The sequence below is a fragment of the Tachyglossus aculeatus genome, chromosome X3, assembly GCF_015852505.1.
Source record: "Tachyglossus aculeatus isolate mTacAcu1 chromosome X3, mTacAcu1.pri, whole genome shotgun sequence".
Classification (NCBI taxonomy): domain Eukaryota; kingdom Metazoa; phylum Chordata; class Mammalia; order Monotremata; family Tachyglossidae; genus Tachyglossus; species Tachyglossus aculeatus.
Window position 1 is genome coordinate 14409372 of NC_052099.1, and position 20171 is coordinate 14429542.

Consider the following 20171-nt stretch of genomic DNA (forward strand, 5'->3'; position numbering starts at 1 on the left):
GCGGGCGTGAGCGTGGAAGGTTTTTAAAGGTGATAAGTTGAGAAAGGTTCATACCGGTCCCTGGGGGGCAATCAGTACAGTGCCGGGCACGCAGTAAGTGCTTCGCAAATCCCAGAATTAATATTGTTACTGCTAGTAACAATTCTACTCTATTTATGTATTGACTCTGTTTAATCAATCAATCAATCAGTCGTATTTATTGAACGCTTACTGTGTGCAGAGCACTGTATTAAGCCCTTGGGAAGTACAAGTTGGCAACATATATATATATATATATATATATATATTTTATAAACATATATATTTATTTATTTTAGCTGTATGACTCTGGGCAAGTCACTTCCCTTCTCTGGGCCTCGGTTCCCTCATCTGGAAAATGGGGATGAAGCCTGGGAGCCCCCCGGGGGACGTAGAGAAGCAGCGTGGCTCAGTGGAAAGGGCCCGGGCTTTGGAATCAGAGGTCATGGGTTCAAATCCCGGCTCCGCCAACTGTCAGCTGGGTGACTTTGGGCAAGGTCACTTCACTTCTCTGGGCCTCAGTGACCTCATCTGGAAAATGGGGATGAAGACTGGGAGCCCCCCGTGGGACAATGTGATCACCTTGTATCCGCCCCCGGCGCTTAGGACAGTGCTTTGCACATAGTAAGCGCTTAACAAATGCCATCATTATTATTATTATTGTCACCTCCCCAGCGCTTAGAACAGTGCTTTGCACGTAGTAAGCGCTTAATAAATGCCATCATTATTATTATTATCATTTTACTTGTACATATCTAGTCTATTTGTTTTATTTTGTTAATATATTTTGATTTGTTGTCTGTCTCCCCCTTCTAGACTGGGAGCCCGCCGGCGGGTAGGGACCGGCTCTATGTGTTGCCGACTTGGACTTCCCAAGCGCTTAGTAGCAGCTTGGCTCAGTGGAAAGAGCCCGGGCTTTGGAGTCCGAGGTCATGGGTTCAAATCCCGGCTCCGCCACTTGTCAGCTGTGGGACTTTGGGCAAGTCACTTCACTTCTCTGGGCCTCAGCGACCTCATCTGGAAAATGGGGATGAAGACTGGGAGCCCCCCCGGGGGACAACCTGATCACCTTGCAACCTCCCCAGCGCTTAGAACAGTGCTTTGCACATAGTAAGCGCTTAATAAATGCCATTATTATTATTATTATTAGTCCAGTGCTCTGCACACAGTAAGCGCTCAATAAGTACGATTGATTGATTAGTATTATTTTTGTTCATCCTTGAGATAATAATAATAGTAATAATGGCATTTATTAAGTGCTTACTATTCATTCATTCATCCATTCAATCGTATTTATTGAGCGCTTACTATGTGCAAAGCACTGTTGAAAGCGCTGGGGAGGTTACAAGGTGATCAGGTGGTCCCACGGGGGGGGGGGCTCACAGTCAATCCCCATTTTGCAGATGAGGGAACTGAGGCCCAGAGAAGTGACTTGCCCAGCTGACGGTTGGCGGAGGCGGGATTTGAACCCCTGACCTCTTGACTCCGAAGCCCGGGCTCTTTCCACTGAGCCCCGCCGCTTCCCTAATGGGAGATGATAATAATAATAATAATAATAATAATAATAATAATAATGACATTTATTAAGCGCTTACTATGTGCAGAGCACTGTTCTAAGCGCTGGGAGATCTGTTCTCATTTCCAGATTCACCGCATTCGTTCATTCAGTCATCTTTATCAAGCGCTTCCCGTGTGCTGAGCACTGTGCTAAGCGCTTGGGGATCAATCAATGAGTCAGTCGTATTTATCGAGCGCTTCCCGTGTGCAGAGCACTGTGCTGAGCGCCTGGGAAGTCCAAGTGGCCGCCTCTCGATCGGAGGGGAGCGCTTGTTCCGAAACGGTCTTCGAGGCTGGCAGCTCGTGGGCGACCGGGCACGCCACTTAACTTCGCTGTGCCTCAGTTCCCTCATCTGTCAAATGGGGATGAAGACCGTGAGCCCCACGCGGGACGGCGTGGGGTCACCTTGGATCCTCCCCGGCGCTCAGAACGGGGCCATCGCAACACTGTGTTAGGAAATCTTTGGACCGCGTTAACGGCCGTTGGAAAACGTTCAGTACATATTTACTGTTCTTTTTCTTTTGTTCAGGCTGCGCATCTAGCGTTAATTCTATTTGTTCGGACGATTTGGACACCCGTCTGTTTTGTTTTGTTGTCTGTCTCCCCCTTCTAGACCGTGAGCCCATTTTTGCGTAGGAACCGTCTCTATATGTTGCCGACGTGGACTTCCCAAGCGCTCAGTACAGTGCTCTGCACACCGGAAGCGCTCAATCAATACGATTGAATGAATGAATGAATCAAATGCCATTATTATTATTATGGCTGTACATCATTCGATCGTATGTATTGAGCGCTTCCTGTGTGCAGAGCACTGTGCTGAGCGCTTGGGAAGTCCAAGTTGGCAACATCTAGAGACGGTCCCTACCCAACAACGGGGAGGAGCTTAGTACAGTGCTCTGCACACAAGTAAGCACTCAATAAATACAATTAAGTGCGTGGCGCGGTGGAAAGGGCACGTTTTGCCCGTCTCCCCCTTCTAGACCGTGAGCCCGTTGTCGGGTAGGGACCGGCTCTAGACGTTGCCGACTTGTCCTTCCCGAGCGCTCAGTACAGCGCTCTGCACACGGTAAGCGCTCAATAAATACGATTGAATGAATGAATGAGTGGGGTCAGAGGTCACGGGTTCAAATCCCGGCCCCGCCCCTTGTCAGCTGTGTGACCTTGGGCGAGGCACTTCACTTCTCTGTGCCTCGGTGACCTCATCTGTAAAATGGGGATTAAGACCTTGAGCCCCCATGGGACAACCTGATCACCTTGTAACCTCCCCAGCGCTTAGAACAGTGCTTTGCACATTGTAAGAGCTTAATAAATGCCATCATTAGTATTATTATTGTTAGTAGTACAAATTGATTCAGTCGTATTTATTGAGCGCTTACTGTGTGCAGGACACTACTTAATAATAATAACGATGGCATTTGTTAAGCGCTTACTATGCGCGAAGCCCTGTTCTAAGCGCTGGCGGGGGGATACAAGGTAATCAGGGTGTCCCACGTGGGGCTCACAGTCTTCATCCCCATTTTCCAGATGAGGTCACTGAGGCCCAGAGAAGCGAAGTGACTTGCCCAAAGTCACACGGCTGACAAGCGGCCGAGCCGGGATTCGAACCCACGACCCCCGGCTCCCAAGCCCGGGCTCTTTCCACCGAGCCACGCTGCTTCTCTGATGATGCCTTATCGCTTGGGAGAGTCCAAGACAACAACAACAGTAATAATAATAACGATGATGGCGACGATGGTATTTGTTAAGCGCTTACTACGTGCCAAGCGCTGGCACGCAGTGAGCGCTCCATAAATACGATTGAATGAATGAATTTTAATAGTAATGATGGCATTTGTTAAGCGCTTACTACGTGCCAAGCGCTGGCACACAATGAGCGCTCCATAAATACGATTGAATGAATGAATTTTAATAGTAATGATGGTATTTGTTAAGCGCTTACTACGTGCCAAGCGCTGGCACACAGTGAGCGCTCCATAAATACGATTGAATGAATGAATTTTAATAGTAATGATGGTATTTGTTAAGCGCTTACTACGTGCCAAGCACTGGCACACAGTGAGCGCTCCATAAATATGATTGAATGAATGAATTTTAATAGTAATGATGGTATTTGTTAAGCGCTTACTACGTGCCAAGCACTGGCACACAGTGAGCGCTCCATAAATACGATTGAATGAATGAATTTTAATAGTAATGATGGTATTTGTTAAGCGCTTACTACGTGCCAAGCGCTGGCACACGGTGAGCGCTCCATAAATACGATTGAATGAATGAATTTTAATAGTAATGATGGTATTTGTTAAGCGCTTACTATGTGCCAAGCGCTGGCACGCAGTAAGTGCTCCATAAATACGATTGAATGAATGAATTTTAATAATAATGATGGTATTTGTTAAGCGCTTACTACGTGCCAAGCGCTGGCACACAGTGAGCGCTCCATAAATACGATTGAATGAATGAATTTTAATAGTAATGATGGTATTTGTTAAGCGCTTACTACGTGCCAAGCCCTGGCACACAGTGAGCGCTCCATAAATACGATTGAATGAATGAATTTTAATAGTAATGATGGTATTTGTTAAGCGCTTACTACGTGCCAAGCGCTGGCACACAGTGAGCGCTCCATAAATACGATTGAATGAATGAATTTTAATAGTAATGATGGTATTTGTTAAGCGCTTACTAGGCGCCAAGCGTTGTTCTGAGCGCTTGGGGGCTGCCCACGTGGGGCTCCCAGCCTTCGTCCCCATTTTCCAGATGGGGGTCACTGAGGCGCAGGGACGTGAAGTGACTTGCCCAGAGGCACGCAGCTGATAAGCGGCGGAGCCGGGATTCGAACCCGCGGCATCCGACGCCCGAGCCCGGGCTCTTTCCACGGAGCCGCGCTGCTTCCCTATGAATGAACACACACACACACACACACACACACACACACACACACACACACACACACACACACACACACAAATATATATAATAAATCAACGAGAAACACACACGCTCCCTGCCCGCAGCGAGCTTGCAGTCGAGCGGGCAAACACCCCCCCCGGGCACCACGGGTCGGTCGAAGGACTTCGGCAGTGACGTCGCCGGTGTATTTCAGGACCCGCTAAGGAAAAAGCCCAATCCTCCGCCCGTTTCCGTGCCTTACCTGAGCCCGCTGGTCCTGCGTAAAGAACTCGAATCCTTGCTGGAAAACGAGGGCGATCAAGTGATTCACGCCTCGTCGTTCATCAATCAGCATCCCATCATCTTCTGGAACCTGGTGTGGTACTTCCGACGTCTGGATCTTCCCAGCAACCTGCCGGGCCTTATTCTCACCTCGGAGCACTGCAACGAAGGGGTACAGGTACGGGGGTCACCCGCGTCGGGCCGCGCCGCGGGAAAACGTCGCCGGGTGACCGTTTAGAGGGCCTTGCGGCCGCCTCCCCCGTTATCCTGAGGCTGTTTAGACGCCGGCACGCTGCCAGGAGCTAGTCGGCGGGAAATACGCCGACGGGCGACGTTAGGAAGACTCGCCAGGAGTCGCGAAACGTGCGGATGTAGCAGTCGCCCCCCAAATGTCAGTTCTGCGGTGTTTCCAGTGACGGCGCACGGCTCCGGAAGCGGGGCGGTGAAAGAAACAGGGTTAGAAAGGAGAGCGGGGCTCCGCACACAGTAAGCGCTCAATAAATGCGACTGAATGGATGAAGTGTTGGGTAGGGACTGTCTCTATGTGTTGCCAATTTGTACTTCCCAAGCGCTTAGTACAGTGCTCTGCACATAGTAAGCGCTCAATAAATACGATTGATTGATTGATTGATTGACTGGAGAAGGCTTTCGCGACTACCGTGGACGGCCCGACAGACGGACAAATGGGCTTTAGGGCAGATGAAAGCCGAAGCGGCCCTCGGAAGGCCAGATAACTCGACGTAGGTTAGAGTTGGACGCGTAATCAGGAGGACTGATTCTCTGGAGACGTCCGGGGAAAACGAGGAAAAGGCAGACCGCCAGCTAGGTGGATAGGGACCGTAGCCACGGCGACGGGGGAGACGCTAGGTTGCGGATTACGGCAGGGGACGTTCTGGAGGAAATATATCCGGGGAGTCGAAATACACTGCCATCGTTTCTACGGGTGGGGTCCGTTCCTCTCCCCATCTGAAACCGGAATAATTGGAAAGCGCGTTGCACTTGGGAGAAACACAAAAAGTCCCACAGGGGCATTTTAACCCCGACACGGTTTGCGTCTGCAGTCCGTGAGGGGCTGAGGAGGATCTGGGGGCTCGAGATGACTACGTTTTATCAAACTTGGTGAAGCAAACGCTTGCAGTCCCTGCCTCCGTGATGTCGCTTTCAAAATGAACACGGAACCTGAGTGAAGCGTAGAAAGGGTTCGAATACGCCAGTCATTTTAAAGGAATCTTTCCGTAGGTTGTTAATTTCCTGAAAAGACCGTATTTCAGTGCTGAAGGGACACGGTGTTTGGGAAAGCTTGTTGTTCTGCGTAACCTGTGGTGTGTTGATGATCGTCTCATTTGACCCAGTGACCCCTTCTTCTGAAAAGGGCGCGCATCCCGGGGGGATCTCTCCGGTAACAAGGAGGATTCCGAGAACAGGCATAAGATGGCCCTGGGTCGATACTCCCTCAATACCCCCGCGGGAAGCCGAGAAGTTGCCTCCGTCGGCGCATAAAGCCGGGCGACCGGCTGCCAACCTTGCGTACGAACTCCGGGAGCGGCGCGGATCGGTCCGGCTCCCGGGAAACCAGCTCGGAGAGAGTCGGGAAGAGCCGCGTGGTCGGAAGCGGGGGGGAAAAGTAAGCCGGGAAGACCTCCTGGTGACGATGCGATTTCCGAAGGGTTTCGCAAACGGGGAGAGCGGTCCACGTGGGCCTCGAGGGCAAGAGTCGCGGCGACGCGACGCAGCGTCTTAAGGTCTACGGCGTCCGGATGGGAGCTTACCTCTGGTTTATTGTCTGGCTCCGGCAGGTTACGTAGTCGCGCTGTGCTTACGACGGTTCTTTCTCTCCTCTCCCCACCCTGTTCCAGCTTCCTCCATCATCTGTGTCTCAGGACAGCAAGCTAGTATTTGTCCAGCTGTTGTGGGACAATATCAACCTCCATCAGGAGCCCGGAGAACCTCTGTACATCTCATGGAGAAATTTCAGTAAGCTAAATAGCGTTAAGGAAGTAGGGCAGGAGACGTCATTTCCCCTTTTCACCTCTGTTTCAAATATATGTGTATACGTATAGTTTTTTTGGGCCGGGGGGTGGGGGATTCTTCTTTTAATATGCTCCCTAAATGCAAGGTAACGCGTTCTGCCCGTTTTTAAACGTAGAATTTGGCCCGACTGGTTGAACGAGACGTTTGCTTCGTGTACGTACTCCTCCAGGTGTTTAGGCTCAGCTGGAAAGTTAGCCAAGAAAATGGATTTTCACGTCCAGCAGTCGAAAGGTTTCAGGTAGTTTATTTGGCGTCTCCAGAGGACTACTTATATTCCTTTAATTCGGAAGGAGAGTCTCTGGGGGAAGCAGTTTCCCTGCAGGCCGGGGTTTTCTTCGTTAAACGCACGGATTCCTTCCTCCCTCGTTCCTCCGAATAGGCGATATTTAAAATTTTTCAGAGTTGGATCTGCAGGGAAGAGGAAGGTATTCTAAGGAGTACAAAGCACTCATGACTAAGAGCTCGGTACAAAGTCCTTCCAGCGAGGAGCTTCAAATCTAGCACCACCCACGCCTAGCACTTGATAGCGACCTGATTACCTTGTATCTGCTCCAGCACTTAGAACAGTGCTTACCACATCGAAAGCACTTAACAGATATTATTATTTTCATCTCAGGATAATCAAGTTGTCCCACGTGGGGCTCTCAGTCTTAATCCCCGTTTTACAGACGAGGTAACTGAGGCGCCGAAGAAGTTAAGTGACGTGCCCAGAGTCCCACAGCTGACACGTGGCAGAGCCGGGATTAGAACCCACGACCTCTGCCTCCCGAGCCCGGGCTCTTTAGCAATCGTAATAATAATGATGGTATTTGTTAAGCGCTTACTCCGTGTTAAGCGCTGGGGGGATACAAGGTGATCAGGCGGTCCCACGGGGGGGGGCTCACGGTCTTAATCCCCATTTTCCAGATGAGGGAACTGAGGCCCAGAGGAGTCAAGTGACTTGCCCCAAATCACCCAGCCGACAGTTGGCGGAGCCGGGATTTGAACCCATGACGCCCGACTCCCAAGTCCACTGAGCCGCGCTGCTTCTCGCGTTTTCCGACTTGATTTGCTTGTACCCATCTCAGTGCTTAGTAAGGTGCCTGGCACATAGTAAGCCCTTAACAAATACCATTGTTGTTATTATTATTATTATTATTATTATTATTATTATTATTAGCCCTGGTCCTAGACTGTTAAAAACCCTCCTGTAGACTGTAAACTCTTGGGCAGGGAATGTGCCTACCACATATGTTGTATCGCACTCTCCCAAGTGTTTAATACAATGCTCGGCACATATGAAGAAGCAGCGTGGCTCAGTGGAAAGAGCCCGGGCTTTGGAGTCCGAGGTCATGGGTTCAAATCCCGGCTCGTGGATGACCCTGGGCAAATCGCTTCATTTCTCGGGGCCTCGGTTCCCTCGTCTGTCAAATGGGGGTTTGGACTGGGAGCCCCCCGTGGGACCACCCGATCACCTTGTAGCCTCCCCAGCGCTTAGAACCGGGCTTGGCACATAGTAAGCGCTTAATAAATGCCGTCATCGTCAGTATCATTGAGGGTTCAGTAAATACGATCGATTCCCTGGCACAGCCCGGGATCTGACCTGTGGCGTTCCCGTTTCCAGAGTCCGTCGAGAAGAAACACGCCCTGACTTCGGAGGCCCAGCAAGCAACGAGCGCGCTAGTGGAAAACATCAGGCAGAGCATTCAGGATAACGACGTTCTTAAGCCCATCGGCCTTCTGGTGCAGCAAGTGAAGCCGGGTGTGAAGCGCCAAAGGTGAGGTGGCGACTTTTTTACTCTATTTATTATTTATTTTATTTGTACATATCTATTCTATTTATTTTATTCTGTTAGTATGTTTGGTTTTGGTCTCTGTCTCCCCCTTTTAGACTGTGAGCCCGCTGTTGGGTAGGGACTGTCTCTAGATGTTGCCGATTTGTACTTCCCAAGCGCTTAGTACAGTGCTCTGCACGTAGTGAGCGCTCAGTAAATACGATTGATGATGATGATGACGGCGTCTCCTGCCTTCCTTTCCAGACCCGATCGGTCCCTGTGTCTCTGCTCAGCCCTTCCGATTTCTGTTCGGAGGTTCTTAATAATAATAATAATAATAATAATAATAATGGCATGAATCAAGCGCTTACTATGTGTGAAGCCCTTATTATTATATCGATTATTATATCCTGGAGCCCTGCTGTAAGCGCTTAACAAATACCGCAGTTGTTATATCCCGAGCCTCTTCCGTTTCCCTGATCCGTATTTATTTTAACGTCCGTCTCCCCCCAGCTAGGTTGAAAGCTCCCTGTGGGCAGGAATCCTGCCGACCGGTTCTGTTGTATTGTCCTCCCCCAAGAATAATCATAATGATGATGCTGATGGCATTTATTAAGCGCTCACTATGTGCAAAGCACCGTTCTAAGCTCTGGGGAGGTCACAGAGTGATCAGGTGGTCCCACGGGGGGTTCCCAGGCTTCATCCCCATTTTCCACATGAGGTCACCGAGGCCCAGAGAAGCGAAGTGACCCGCCCAAAGTCACCCAGCTGACAATTGGAGGAGCCGGGATTTGAACCCATGACCTCCGACTCCCAAGCCCGGGCTCTTCCCACTGAGCCACGCCGCTTCTCTTAAGACAGTCGGGCCTTCGTTTCAGAAGGGAACATTTTCATTCATTCATTCATTCAATCGTATTTATTGAGCGCTTACTGTGTGCAGAGCACTGGACTAAGCGCTCGGGAAGGACAAGTCGGAACACCAAGACTGAGATGAGATGAAGACTGAGAGAAGCAGCGTGCCTCAGTGGGAAGAGCTCGGGCTTAGGAGTCAGGTCATGGGTTCAAATCCCGGCTCTGCCGCTTAATAATAATAATAATGGTGGCATTTGTTAAGCGCTTACTATGTGCAAAGCACTGTTCTAAGCACTGGGGAGGTAACAAGGTGATCAGGTTGTCCCACAGGGGGCTCACAGTCTTAATCCCCATTTTCCAGATGAGGGAACTGAGGCCCAGAGAAGTGAAGTGACTCGCCCAAAGCCACCCAGCTGACAATTGGCGGAGCCGGAATTTGAACCCCTGACCTCTGACTCCAAAGCCTGGGCTCTTCCCACTGAGCCACGCTGCTTCTCTGTCAGCTGGGTGACTTTGGGCGAGTCACTTCACTTCTCTGGGCCTCGGTTCCCTCATCTGGAAAATGGGGATGACTAATAATAATAATAATAATAATGATGGCATTTATTAAGCACTTACTACGCGCAAAGCACCGTTCTAAGCGCTGGGGAGGTGACAAGGTGATCGGGGGGTCCCACAGCCCCACGTGGGACCACCTCATCACCTTGTATCCCCCGCGCAGCGCTTAGAACAGTGCTCCGCACATAGTAAGCGCCTAACAAATGCTATGATTATTATTATGGGCTGAGAAGAATGTCTTGATACCCCGCCTAAAAATGTAAAAATGTCCCTGCCCCTGTTCATCGGAGCTGGGGGGCCGAAAGTGTCGGTGGCGAGACTGAGCCCGCTGTCGGGTAGGGACCGTCTCGATATGTTGCCAACTTGGACTTCCCAAGCGCTTAGTCCAGTGCTCCGCACACAGGAAGCGCTCAGTAAATACGATTGACTGAATGAATGAGAGTGAGATGGACAAGATTGAGGTACAGATTGAAGGTGGGGGGGTAAGGTGATTGGGTGTTTTGAAGCCAGGGGTACGGACCTTCTGTTCGGCGGAGAAGCGGATCTTAAGGAGTAGGGAAACGGCGACCGAATGGCTTTGTTGTAATAATAATAATAATAATAATAATAATAATGGCATTTGTTAAGCGCTTACTATGTGCAAAGCACTGTTCTAAGCGCTGGGGGGGATACAGTGTGATCAAGTTGTCCCGCGGGGGGCTCGCAGTCTTAATCCCCATTTTTACAGATGAGGTAACTGAGGCGCGGAGACGTTAAGTGACTTGCCCAAGGTCACACAGCAGGCTTGTGGTGGAGCTGGGATTCGAACCCATGACCTCTGACTCCAAAGCTCGGGCTCTTGCCACTGAGCCACGCTGCTTCAATTATGACGTTTGTTAAGCGCTTACTACGTGCTAAGCACTGTTCTAAGCGCTGGGGAGGTTACAAGGTGATCAGGTTGTCCCACAGGGGGCTTGCAGTCTTCATCCCCATTTTACAGATGAGGTAACTGAGGCACAGAGAAGTTAAGTGACTTGCCCAAGGTCACACAGCGGACTTGTGGTGGAGCCGGGATTCGAACCCATGACCTCTGACTCCAAAGCCCGGGCTCTTGCCACTGAGCCACGCTACTTCAATTATGACGTTTGTTAAGCTCTTACTGCGTGCCAAGCACTGTTCTAAGCGCTGGGGAGGTTACAAGGTGATCAGGTTGTCCCACAGGGGGCTTGCAGTCTTCATCCCCATTTTACAGATGAGGTAACTGAGGCCCAGAGAAGTTAAGTGACTTGCCCAAGGTCACACAGCAGACTCGTGGTGGAGCCGGGATTCGAACCCATGACCTCTGACTCCAAAACCCGGGCTCTTGCCACTGAGCCACGCTGCTTCAATTATGACATTTGTTAAGCACTTACTACGTGCTAAGCACTGTTCTAAGTGCTGGGGAGGTTACAAGGTGATCAGGTGGTCCCACGGGGGGCTCGCAGTCTTCACCCCCATTTTACAGATGAGGTCACTGAGGCCCAGAGATGTTAAGAAAGGTCCGAGCAGCAGAGCGAAGCGTGGACCGGAGTCGGGGGAGACGGGAGGCAGGGAGGTCAGCCGGGAGGCTGAAGCAGTAATCGAGGTGGGATGGGATAATAATAATAATGATGATGGCATTTATTGAGCGCTTACTATGTGCAAAGCACTGTTCTAAGCACTGGGGAGGTTACAAGGTGATCAGGTTGTCCCCCGGGGGTGGGGCTCCCAGTCTTCTTCCCCATTTTCCAGATGAGGGAACCGAGGCCCCGAGAAGTGAAGTGACTGGCCCAAAGTCACCCAGCTGACGGTTGGCAGAGCCGGGATTTGAACCCACGACCTCTGACTCCCAAGCCCGGGCTCTTTCCACTGAGCCACGCCGCTTCCCTAAGTGCTTGGATCGACACGGTAGCAGTTCGGATGGAGAGGGGCGGGCAGATCCTTGCGGTGTTTCGAAGGCAGAACCAACGGGATTTGGTGGCAGATGGAATATGCTCCGCCAACTGCCAGCCGTGTGACTTTGGGCAAGTCACTTTACTTCGCCGAGCCTCAGTTGCCTCGTCTGGAAAATGGGGATTAAAACTGTGAGCCCCCCGTGGGACCACCTGATCACCTTGTAACCTCCCCAGCGCTTAGAACTCTATTTATTTATTAATTTTACTTGTACATATCTATTCTATTTATTTTATTTTGTTAATATGTTTGGTTTTGTTCTCTGTCTCCCCTTTCTAGACTGTGAGCCCGCTGTTGGGTAGGGACCGCCTCTCTATGTTGCCGACTTGTACTTCCCAAGCGCTTAGTACAGTGCTCTGCACACAGTAAGCGCTCAATAAATACGATTGATTAGAAAAGTGCTTTGCACATAGTAAACGCTTAACAGATACCAAAATTATTATTATTATTATCCACGTAGAGCTGGCCGGAAGGAACTTCACTCCTCTCCTTTGACACGGCAGTAGCGAAGTCGCCTGATTTCACTTTTTTCTGGTTTATGGATGTCTTCCTATTTACACAATCGACTTTAACGCTTATGGATAATAAGAATAATAATTTTGGTATTTGTTAAGCGCTCACTGTGTGCAGAGCACTGTTCCAAGCACCGGGGAGGATACAGGGTGATCCAATGGTCCCACGTGGGGCTCACGGTCTTAATCCCCATTTTCCAGATGCGGGAACTGAGGCCCAGAGAAGTGAAGTGCCAACTACGTTGCCAACTTGTACTTCCCAAGCGCTTAGTCCAGTGCTGTGCACACAGTGAGCGCTCAATAAATACGATTGATTGATTGATTGAAGTGATAAGATTGATATAGTAGAGTTCTCAGCTCCGTAGTTTTTGAAGCGTATCGCACTCCCGCCAATAAATACCTAAGTTGTGCCCACCGGGGATAGCATTTTAAAAGCAGCGGCAGGTGAAATCGCCGCCCCCAAATCAAACCTGTGAAATGTCAGCCTTTCTCCTTGACCTTACCAGGACTTAAAATACTTTCAGTTTGTCCCGGCGTAAACTTCGGAACGCAAAATGGGAGTCCGAGATGTCGTGGCTATCAAACTGCAAAAGAATGTATGGAAATAAACCTCGGAGCCCTCGTAACCATTGAGAATTTGCAAACTAAATCCCGCGGATCGGGGGAAATATTTTGTCTTCGCTGTTCAGTACACGTCAATTTGTAACTCTTTTCTTACAGGAGTCTGTACAGAGAAATCCTCTTTTTATCTCTGGTGTCTTTGGGAAGAGAAAATATTGATATTGGTGAGTTGCCGCGATTGAGATGATGGTAATAATAATGATGATGATGGCATTTGTTAAGCGCTTACTATGTGCAAAGCACTGTTCTAAGCGCTGGGGGGGATACAAGGTGATCGGATTGGCCCACGTGGGGCTCCCCATTTTACAGATGTGGGAACTGAGGCTCAGAGAAAAGTTAAGTGACTTGCCCAAGGTCACACAGCTGACGTGGCGGAGCCGGGGATTCGAACCCATGACCTTTGACTCCAAAGCCCGGGCTCTTTCCACCGAGCCACGCTGCAGATGGCATTTATTCGTGTAGGTCGATGTCCGTGGGAATTGAACACTAGTTCAAGAGTTGCTGAATTGACTATCGCGTAGTATTGTTTAGCGGCATTTACTGCTTTCCATCGAAAATACATCCCATTTCATGATAAAGGAATTGCTAAATCTGATCCTTTTTTTTTTATTTGGTCCGCTGTGCTGTCGATCCAAAATTATGGTGAATGCCCCGTTTCTTCTCTATTTGTTTTTTATTCCAGAGGCCTTTGACAATGAGTATGAACTTGCTTATAAAAGCCTCTCCACCGAGATGCTCGAAAGGATGCAGAAAATCGACGTCCCACCAAGTAGGAGCGTGGAGTGGTGCAGGAAATGTTTCGGAGCACCTCTGATTTAAATAAGGGAAGAATGCGAAGCATTTCCAGAGCGCAGACTAACCCTGGGAGACGACGGGAAAACCCAGCAGCGTGCCGAGATTCGGATTCAAGCTCCTGAGAACAGACCAAACTCAGAGTTAACCAATTGCAACTTCTGCGGGGGGACGGGGGACGGTTTATTCTGTTGTGATTCATCCTGACTCGATCTCGCGAAATCGGTGTCGTGCCATGAAACAGCTAACGTTCGGTTGAAGGCGCCCGACCTCCAGATTGCTAGCCAGTCTTTCCGGAAACCTGGGGATTTCTCCCGAGATCCGTGTTCGGAAGAGAGTGGTGAGAAACCAATTTATCATCGGCGTCGGCAGCTTTCCGGGGTCGGAAGCGTGTAACCGTAACTATTACAACCTTTCTAGGCACAAGGCAAGTAATCCAGCTGTTAGACTTGACCGCCAAACGGTAGGTTGGGTGCGTGCCCGTGAGCTTGTATATGGATGTATAGTCGCGCGTACCGTCGGCTTGTGTACATATGGAAATTTCCTTACGGCATGATGATGCCGTATAGCGCGTCCGTAGACCGGTCCGCAGTTATTACTAATCCAAAGTTTCCGAGCCCGAGGACCGGCAGCCTCGCTGTTTCTCTGGCTTCATTTGTCCGTCTGTTAACGTCCAGTTTCACGCGCCGTAATGCTTCTTGAAATGTTGTACTGTGGATAGTCAGCGCTCCTGTCATCTTGCCCCTTCCCGTTACCAGAACAGCCTCCGTAACCTAAGCAGCTCCGAAACGGACGTATCTTCGAGTCGATCGGCAGCGTAAATGAAATGGAGTCGAGGTTGCGTTCTCCTTTGGTTTGAAGCCTTTGTTTTGGGGCTTTTAAGTCCTGGCTGTGGGTCACTTTTTAAAACCTGTGGGATCGCTTGCAGAGCAAGGGAAGTTTAATGGTGTATGATACTCATAGATTTACATGCGCTCGCGGAAGCGTATGTGTGCGTGTAAATATATATATGTGTATGCACATATACGTATATATATTTTAAGTAGAATCCAGTCTTAAAAATTAAAACTTGATCTTATTTACCATAGTTTTAAAGGAAATCATAACCTCACCTGCCTCACCTATTTTGTCAAGCCTTACGAAAAAAAAAACCCACAAACACACGCTCTCCAAATTGCTATACGTTTGCCTTAACTCTGTGCGTGATGGCAGCAGACGAGTTGTCGTGTGACGGTACTTTGCCGAAACGATGGAAAACGATGGAATTTCCTGGAATTACAGACAGTGATGACTTTCAAGTGAGGAAACTGGGGGAATCTTCAAAGCACATTCTCACTTTCTGCACAAAGCATATTTCGGTGGGCTACACTACAATCATTTGTACCAGTCTTCTACATTTCAGGGTTTTATCTAATTCATACAGCATCGAATATTCGTTACCAACTCCTTGTATTGTTGGAAATGACATGTGTGTTGACTGAAAAGGTTTTTAGGGGGTTTTGGGGTTTGTTTTTGTTTTAAATGGCCATTACTTTATAGCAATGGATTTTGCACTATTTGTCAGAGTATATATTTTTGCATTATTGTCCTGGTACTCCTTTTAAAATCACTTCAATCTCCATTACTTTACTGCTACATCAGTTGACACTTAAGTGGTATAAAAATGCTGTTCTGTATTTATCCCAAAAAGCATAAGAATTCAGTACCGTTAAAATAGTAACTACAACATTCGATAAAACGTGAAGTTAGTTTAGTTCGTTAATATGTCCGCCCCGTAGTTTTCCAGTACAGTTAGAATTCTAACGACAGGATTGAATAATGTGGGAAAAATACTGTCGTTTAGTAGTACGTGTGATATAGTTTTCACTCCTGACAGTGAGTAGGGTTAACTTCTGTTTTAGTCTCTTCAGAATCTGTAGATTATGTATTGTCCGTACACTCTTTTTATTTGTGATGACACGGATTTACTTTCCTCCTCCCTAAATGAGCACTTCTGATTGAAAAATCTTAAGCTGCCCCTTGAACGCAGTACGGTAAACTGCCAAAATGCTGACCCAAGTAAATGGTCACCGATAAAATGACACTGTGGAAAAATCCCCTGGTTTTAACCTGTAGCAGTAGCGAGGCCTGATGAGGTCAAGCTTCATTGCGGTTTTACTGACCACTTAATGTATTGCAATATTTATTTGAAATGTTCCCTAGGTGATAACCTTCTGTCTCTTAAACTTTGCAGAGAGTCTTTGTGGTTTCTTCTGTCGAGTGGTAAAAATCAAATATCTCTGTGCTTTCCTTATCAGTGGGCGTAATCATAAGATGATTGAGTTTTCAGGTGATAGGCTTGATCCAACTGGATCCTTGTCTTGGTGACATTTTACCAGAAACTTTGAAATCTCTTGTTTTTAGGCCACGAGACTGCTCTGTGGGGTCGCCCAAGGCCAGTCTAGTATATTTCCGGTCACTCACGTTTTACGGCGAACGATATTCTTAGTGTTTTCGAGTCACCTCTGGAGACGCATTTGCTAAGGATTTTTCTCTGCTAGGCTGAAAATCGACTTTAGCTCTGAGGTTCGCTCCGTACGCCCTATCCCGCCTTTCTCTCGTGCAGTTGATCGAAATCCAGCTAGACGAAAGCACCGCATCGGAGTCGTCGAAAGCGCCGAAAGGGTAACCACTCTCCAAATTACCGTCCAGGAGATCAATTAACACTACGTACCTGTTATGGGAGCTGGGTATTCCATTTCCTTCGCGATCGTTTGATCCTGGGACTCTGCAGGTGGCAGGAGAACTTTCCACGATGTTGTGAAAGAAATGAGTTCTGTAGATAAGGATTTATTCGATGATTTTTGTAACATACTGTAGAGCTTGCTCACTCGAACCGAGGAGCGACATAAAAACAGGCTGTCGCGTGGCTGTCTGTGTGACGTGGCTGAGCCAGCTTTGCTTCAGCGCTCCCCCAGATTTTAAGTGCAGGGCGTCTAGTCATCCAGCGGCTAGACCGTCCCTAATCTTTACCAGCAAAACACAGAACTTCCCGGAGTGAAGTGTGTGATCGAAACCGATGCAGATCGATTGGAAGGTCTTTTTTAGGCGGATTCTCTCCTCCCTCACCGAGAATGGAAACTTACGGCCCAATCCTGAACTGATTCTCTTGTGTCCGAAGCGCTGAATCTTGGTAATCTAGAGCCAGTGATATTTGGTTTGTTTGGTGGGGTTTAAACGCCTCTTTTAAGAATTCAGGTCGGTCAGAGAAATATTTGCCCCTAAAGGATTATTGAGTTATGAATGCGTTGCGTAGAGTTGCCGATTCTTCCGAGAGGCCCTCCTGTACCTCTGTGGGATAATACTACTTAATAGGAGCCCTGGCTTCCTCTAGGTGAAATTTTAAATTGTACATAAACGAGTAGCTTAGATTAGACGTAGAGCAGCTTTAAGTCGTAGTAACAGGTTGGATCGAAATCCGGACGAGTTATAGTGAACAGAAAATTGAAGTTTTGTGGTTGCAGGTTCGCCAAGGGGTACTGTTCTCCCAGTTGATCCATATTCGAAGGAAACAAGTGCATTTAACAGAAAGGCTATTGATAAATAAGCGAGAAATAACCTTGGCCGCCACCGCGTTGAAGCTGCCCATCCCCCCAAAGTTCAAATTCTGCAAGTACCGCTACGTCCGCCATTCATTACTTTCCTCTTTGAGTCTAGAGTGTCGCAAAGAAATTAGGTCATGTGAATTCCAACCCCCGAATTGTGGATTTTAAAATGAATTGCGGTTGGGCGTGTAAGTTCCGTGCTGTCGTAATGCCAGGGACGTTATGTTACCGAAATGGAAAATAAAGGATATCCCGAACAACCCGTGTCTGTTAGGAAAACAAAAATACAAACAAAAGAAGACTCGTTTGGAAGGATAAGGCCAACCGATCCACGTATTTCTAGTTCCCCACTCTTCTAGCCTCGTTCGCGTTCCTCTTCAGTTTCTGTAGAGGTTCCGATTGCAGATATTATTGGGAAAGCGTTAAGCAGTCACAGGTAACTTAAATTCCACATAGTTCCTCCTACTGAGAAGTCTACAAGTGGCCGAACCCAAGCCCGTTGGATAAATCATCAGCAGAATGCACGTTTGGATTTCACGTGACTCCATCTAATTCTTTGGTTCGTGTGTAAAAAAAAAAAAAAAAATTGGGGCTCTAGTTTTACTGTTTTCGTAGCTGTGCCGTAGATTGTGAGTTAAGTTGATTAGACCATAGGAAAAAATATATTTTTATAGTAATGTTGTCTAAAAATATATCTAGCGTAGAGTCAGTGGTCTCTTTAAATGGCTAATCGATTCAGCAGTTCCTTGTGAAAAATCACACTAACTTTCTAAATAATGGTATCGCGTTTAGCAAATAAGCTGCTTCTCTTAAACATAATGAAAACCTCCAGTGCCTTTTGTGTGTCTTTTTTTTTTTTTTTTGCTTCATGAAATGTGGGGAAAAAAATCTATGAACGGTAGTACTAAAACTATACAGTTACATTAATAAAGAAACTATACTGTTTATTTTTCTACATCAATGGGTGATGCAGATATAAGGGATTGTTTCCTACTGATGCAAGCACATTGCACTCCTTTTGGGAGATTAAAAATGAACTCTGTAAATTCAAATGATTTAAAGTGTGAATGTTAACCAATATTGCAAAGTTGGAAGTTTTTCTGTTAAAAGCAATGAATTTTCACCGGTTTTAAGGCTCCGAACTGTTCAAAAATGGCATCCATTTGCTATGCTTTATTCTAACATTTCTCTAACTTTTTGTACATTGGACAAATGCTCAAGGTTACAAGGGCGCTTTGTGTATTCCAAATTTTGGATAGATCTCAGCTTACACTAGAAAGAGACAACTTGTAGCGTATTTCTCCAAATAAAATGCGTATGAATGATTCTTTTTTCCCCCCCGCTGGTCATTCACGCGTCCAAAATTGTCCATCTCCAACAAACGCAACCTGAGGAGAGTCCGGATTTCATCGCGCTTTGCGTCGGGGGGAACGTGCCTCGCTGAGAGGCAGATTTTTTCGGTGCTGATGGTAATTTTGGAAGCGAGCTCCTGAAGTCCTCCCCCCCTCCACCCACCCTCGACATCACCCTCTCGGTCAGACTCATTCTTTGTCGTATTTATTGAGCGCTTACTGTGTGCGGAGCGCTGTGCTGAGACTCGACTCCCTCGATCCCCCGTCCCTCTGCTATAACGGTACCGTTTATTTTTCGACGTCAGTGGGTGATGCGAATGTAAGGGATTGTTTCCTACCTGCGCGGCACGCCGGGGCCGCGGAGCGCCATTAGCGGAAATCCAGAAACCGGGCGGGCTTCGGCCGCCGTAAGCTCATCCCGTGCGGAGCAGCGTGGCCTAGTGGAAAGAGCCCGGGTTTGGGAGTCGGAGGTCACGGGTTCGAGTCCCGGCTCCGCCACGCGTCTGCCGTGTGACCTTGGGCAAGTGGCTTGACTTCTCCGTGCCTCGGTTCCCTCATCTGTAAAATAGGGATTAAGACCGTGAGCCCCACATGGGACAACCTGATCACCTCGTAACCCCTCCAGCGCTTAGAACAGGGCCTGGCACCTAGTAAGCACTTCACAGATCCCATCAATGTCATTATCCTTACAAGTTATCCGTAAACCTTCTCTTTTGCACATCGCCACGACTGCTCCGTCATCGCCTCTCCTGCCTGTTGCCTATAATAATAATAATAATAATGATAGCATTTATTAAGCACTTACTGTGTGCAAAGCGCCGTTCTAAGCTACACCGACTATTCCCAACTGTTAAATCCCTCCGGAAAGCCTCGTTTCCCTCGTCTCTCGCCCCGATGACCCGACCACCTATTCCGTCGACCATCGGGCGTGAGTTCCTCAAGTCTCCGCCTCGACTCCCGCACCTTTCTTGGCCATCTCTCAAGCGATCCGTTCATTTGTTCATTCAGTTGTATTTATTAAGCGCTTACTGTGTGCGGAGCACTGTACTAAGCGCTTGGGAAGTACACGTCGGCAACGTAGAGAGACGGTCCCTGCCCAGCTCACAGTCTAGAAGGGGGAGGCAGACGACAAAACAGAACGTGGAGACAGGTGTCAAAGTCGTCGGAACAAGTAGAATTAAAGCTATGTGCACATCATTAACAAAATAATGTGAAGCACAAGGGAGAGAAGCACTGTGGCTCAATGGAAAGAGTCCGGGCTTTGGAGTCAGAGGTCATGGGTTCCAATCCCGGCTCCGCCAATTGTCAGCTGTGTGACGTTGGGCAAGTCAGTTCACTTCTCTGGGCCTCAGTCACCTCATCTGTAAAATGGGGATGAAGACTGTGAGCCCCCTTGGGACAACGTGATCACCTTGTAA

General features: G+C 48.3%; 1 protein-coding gene across 8 annotated transcripts in view; it reads left to right on the forward strand.

The window, feature by feature from the left end:
* DENND4C (DENN domain containing 4C) overlaps nucleotides 1-18727 on the forward strand; it is a 164963-nt gene extending 146236 nt beyond the window's left edge. For 7 of the 8 annotated variants that reach the window (XM_038770216.1, XM_038770217.1, XM_038770218.1 and 4 more), the window contains 5 exons: nucleotides 4680-4925; nucleotides 6604-6721; nucleotides 8382-8535; nucleotides 13125-13189; nucleotides 13708-18727. In XM_038770216.1, the coding sequence (XP_038626144.1) occupies nucleotides 4680-4925; nucleotides 6604-6721; nucleotides 8382-8535; nucleotides 13125-13189; nucleotides 13708-13844 (720 nt within the window). In that variant the 3' untranslated portion in view covers nucleotides 13845-18727. The remainder of the gene's footprint in view (nucleotides 1-4679; nucleotides 4926-6603; nucleotides 6722-8381; nucleotides 8536-13124; nucleotides 13190-13707) is intronic. The other variant, XM_038770222.1, reaches the window with a different exon arrangement.
* Nucleotides 18728-20171: the final 1444 nt, after the last annotated feature.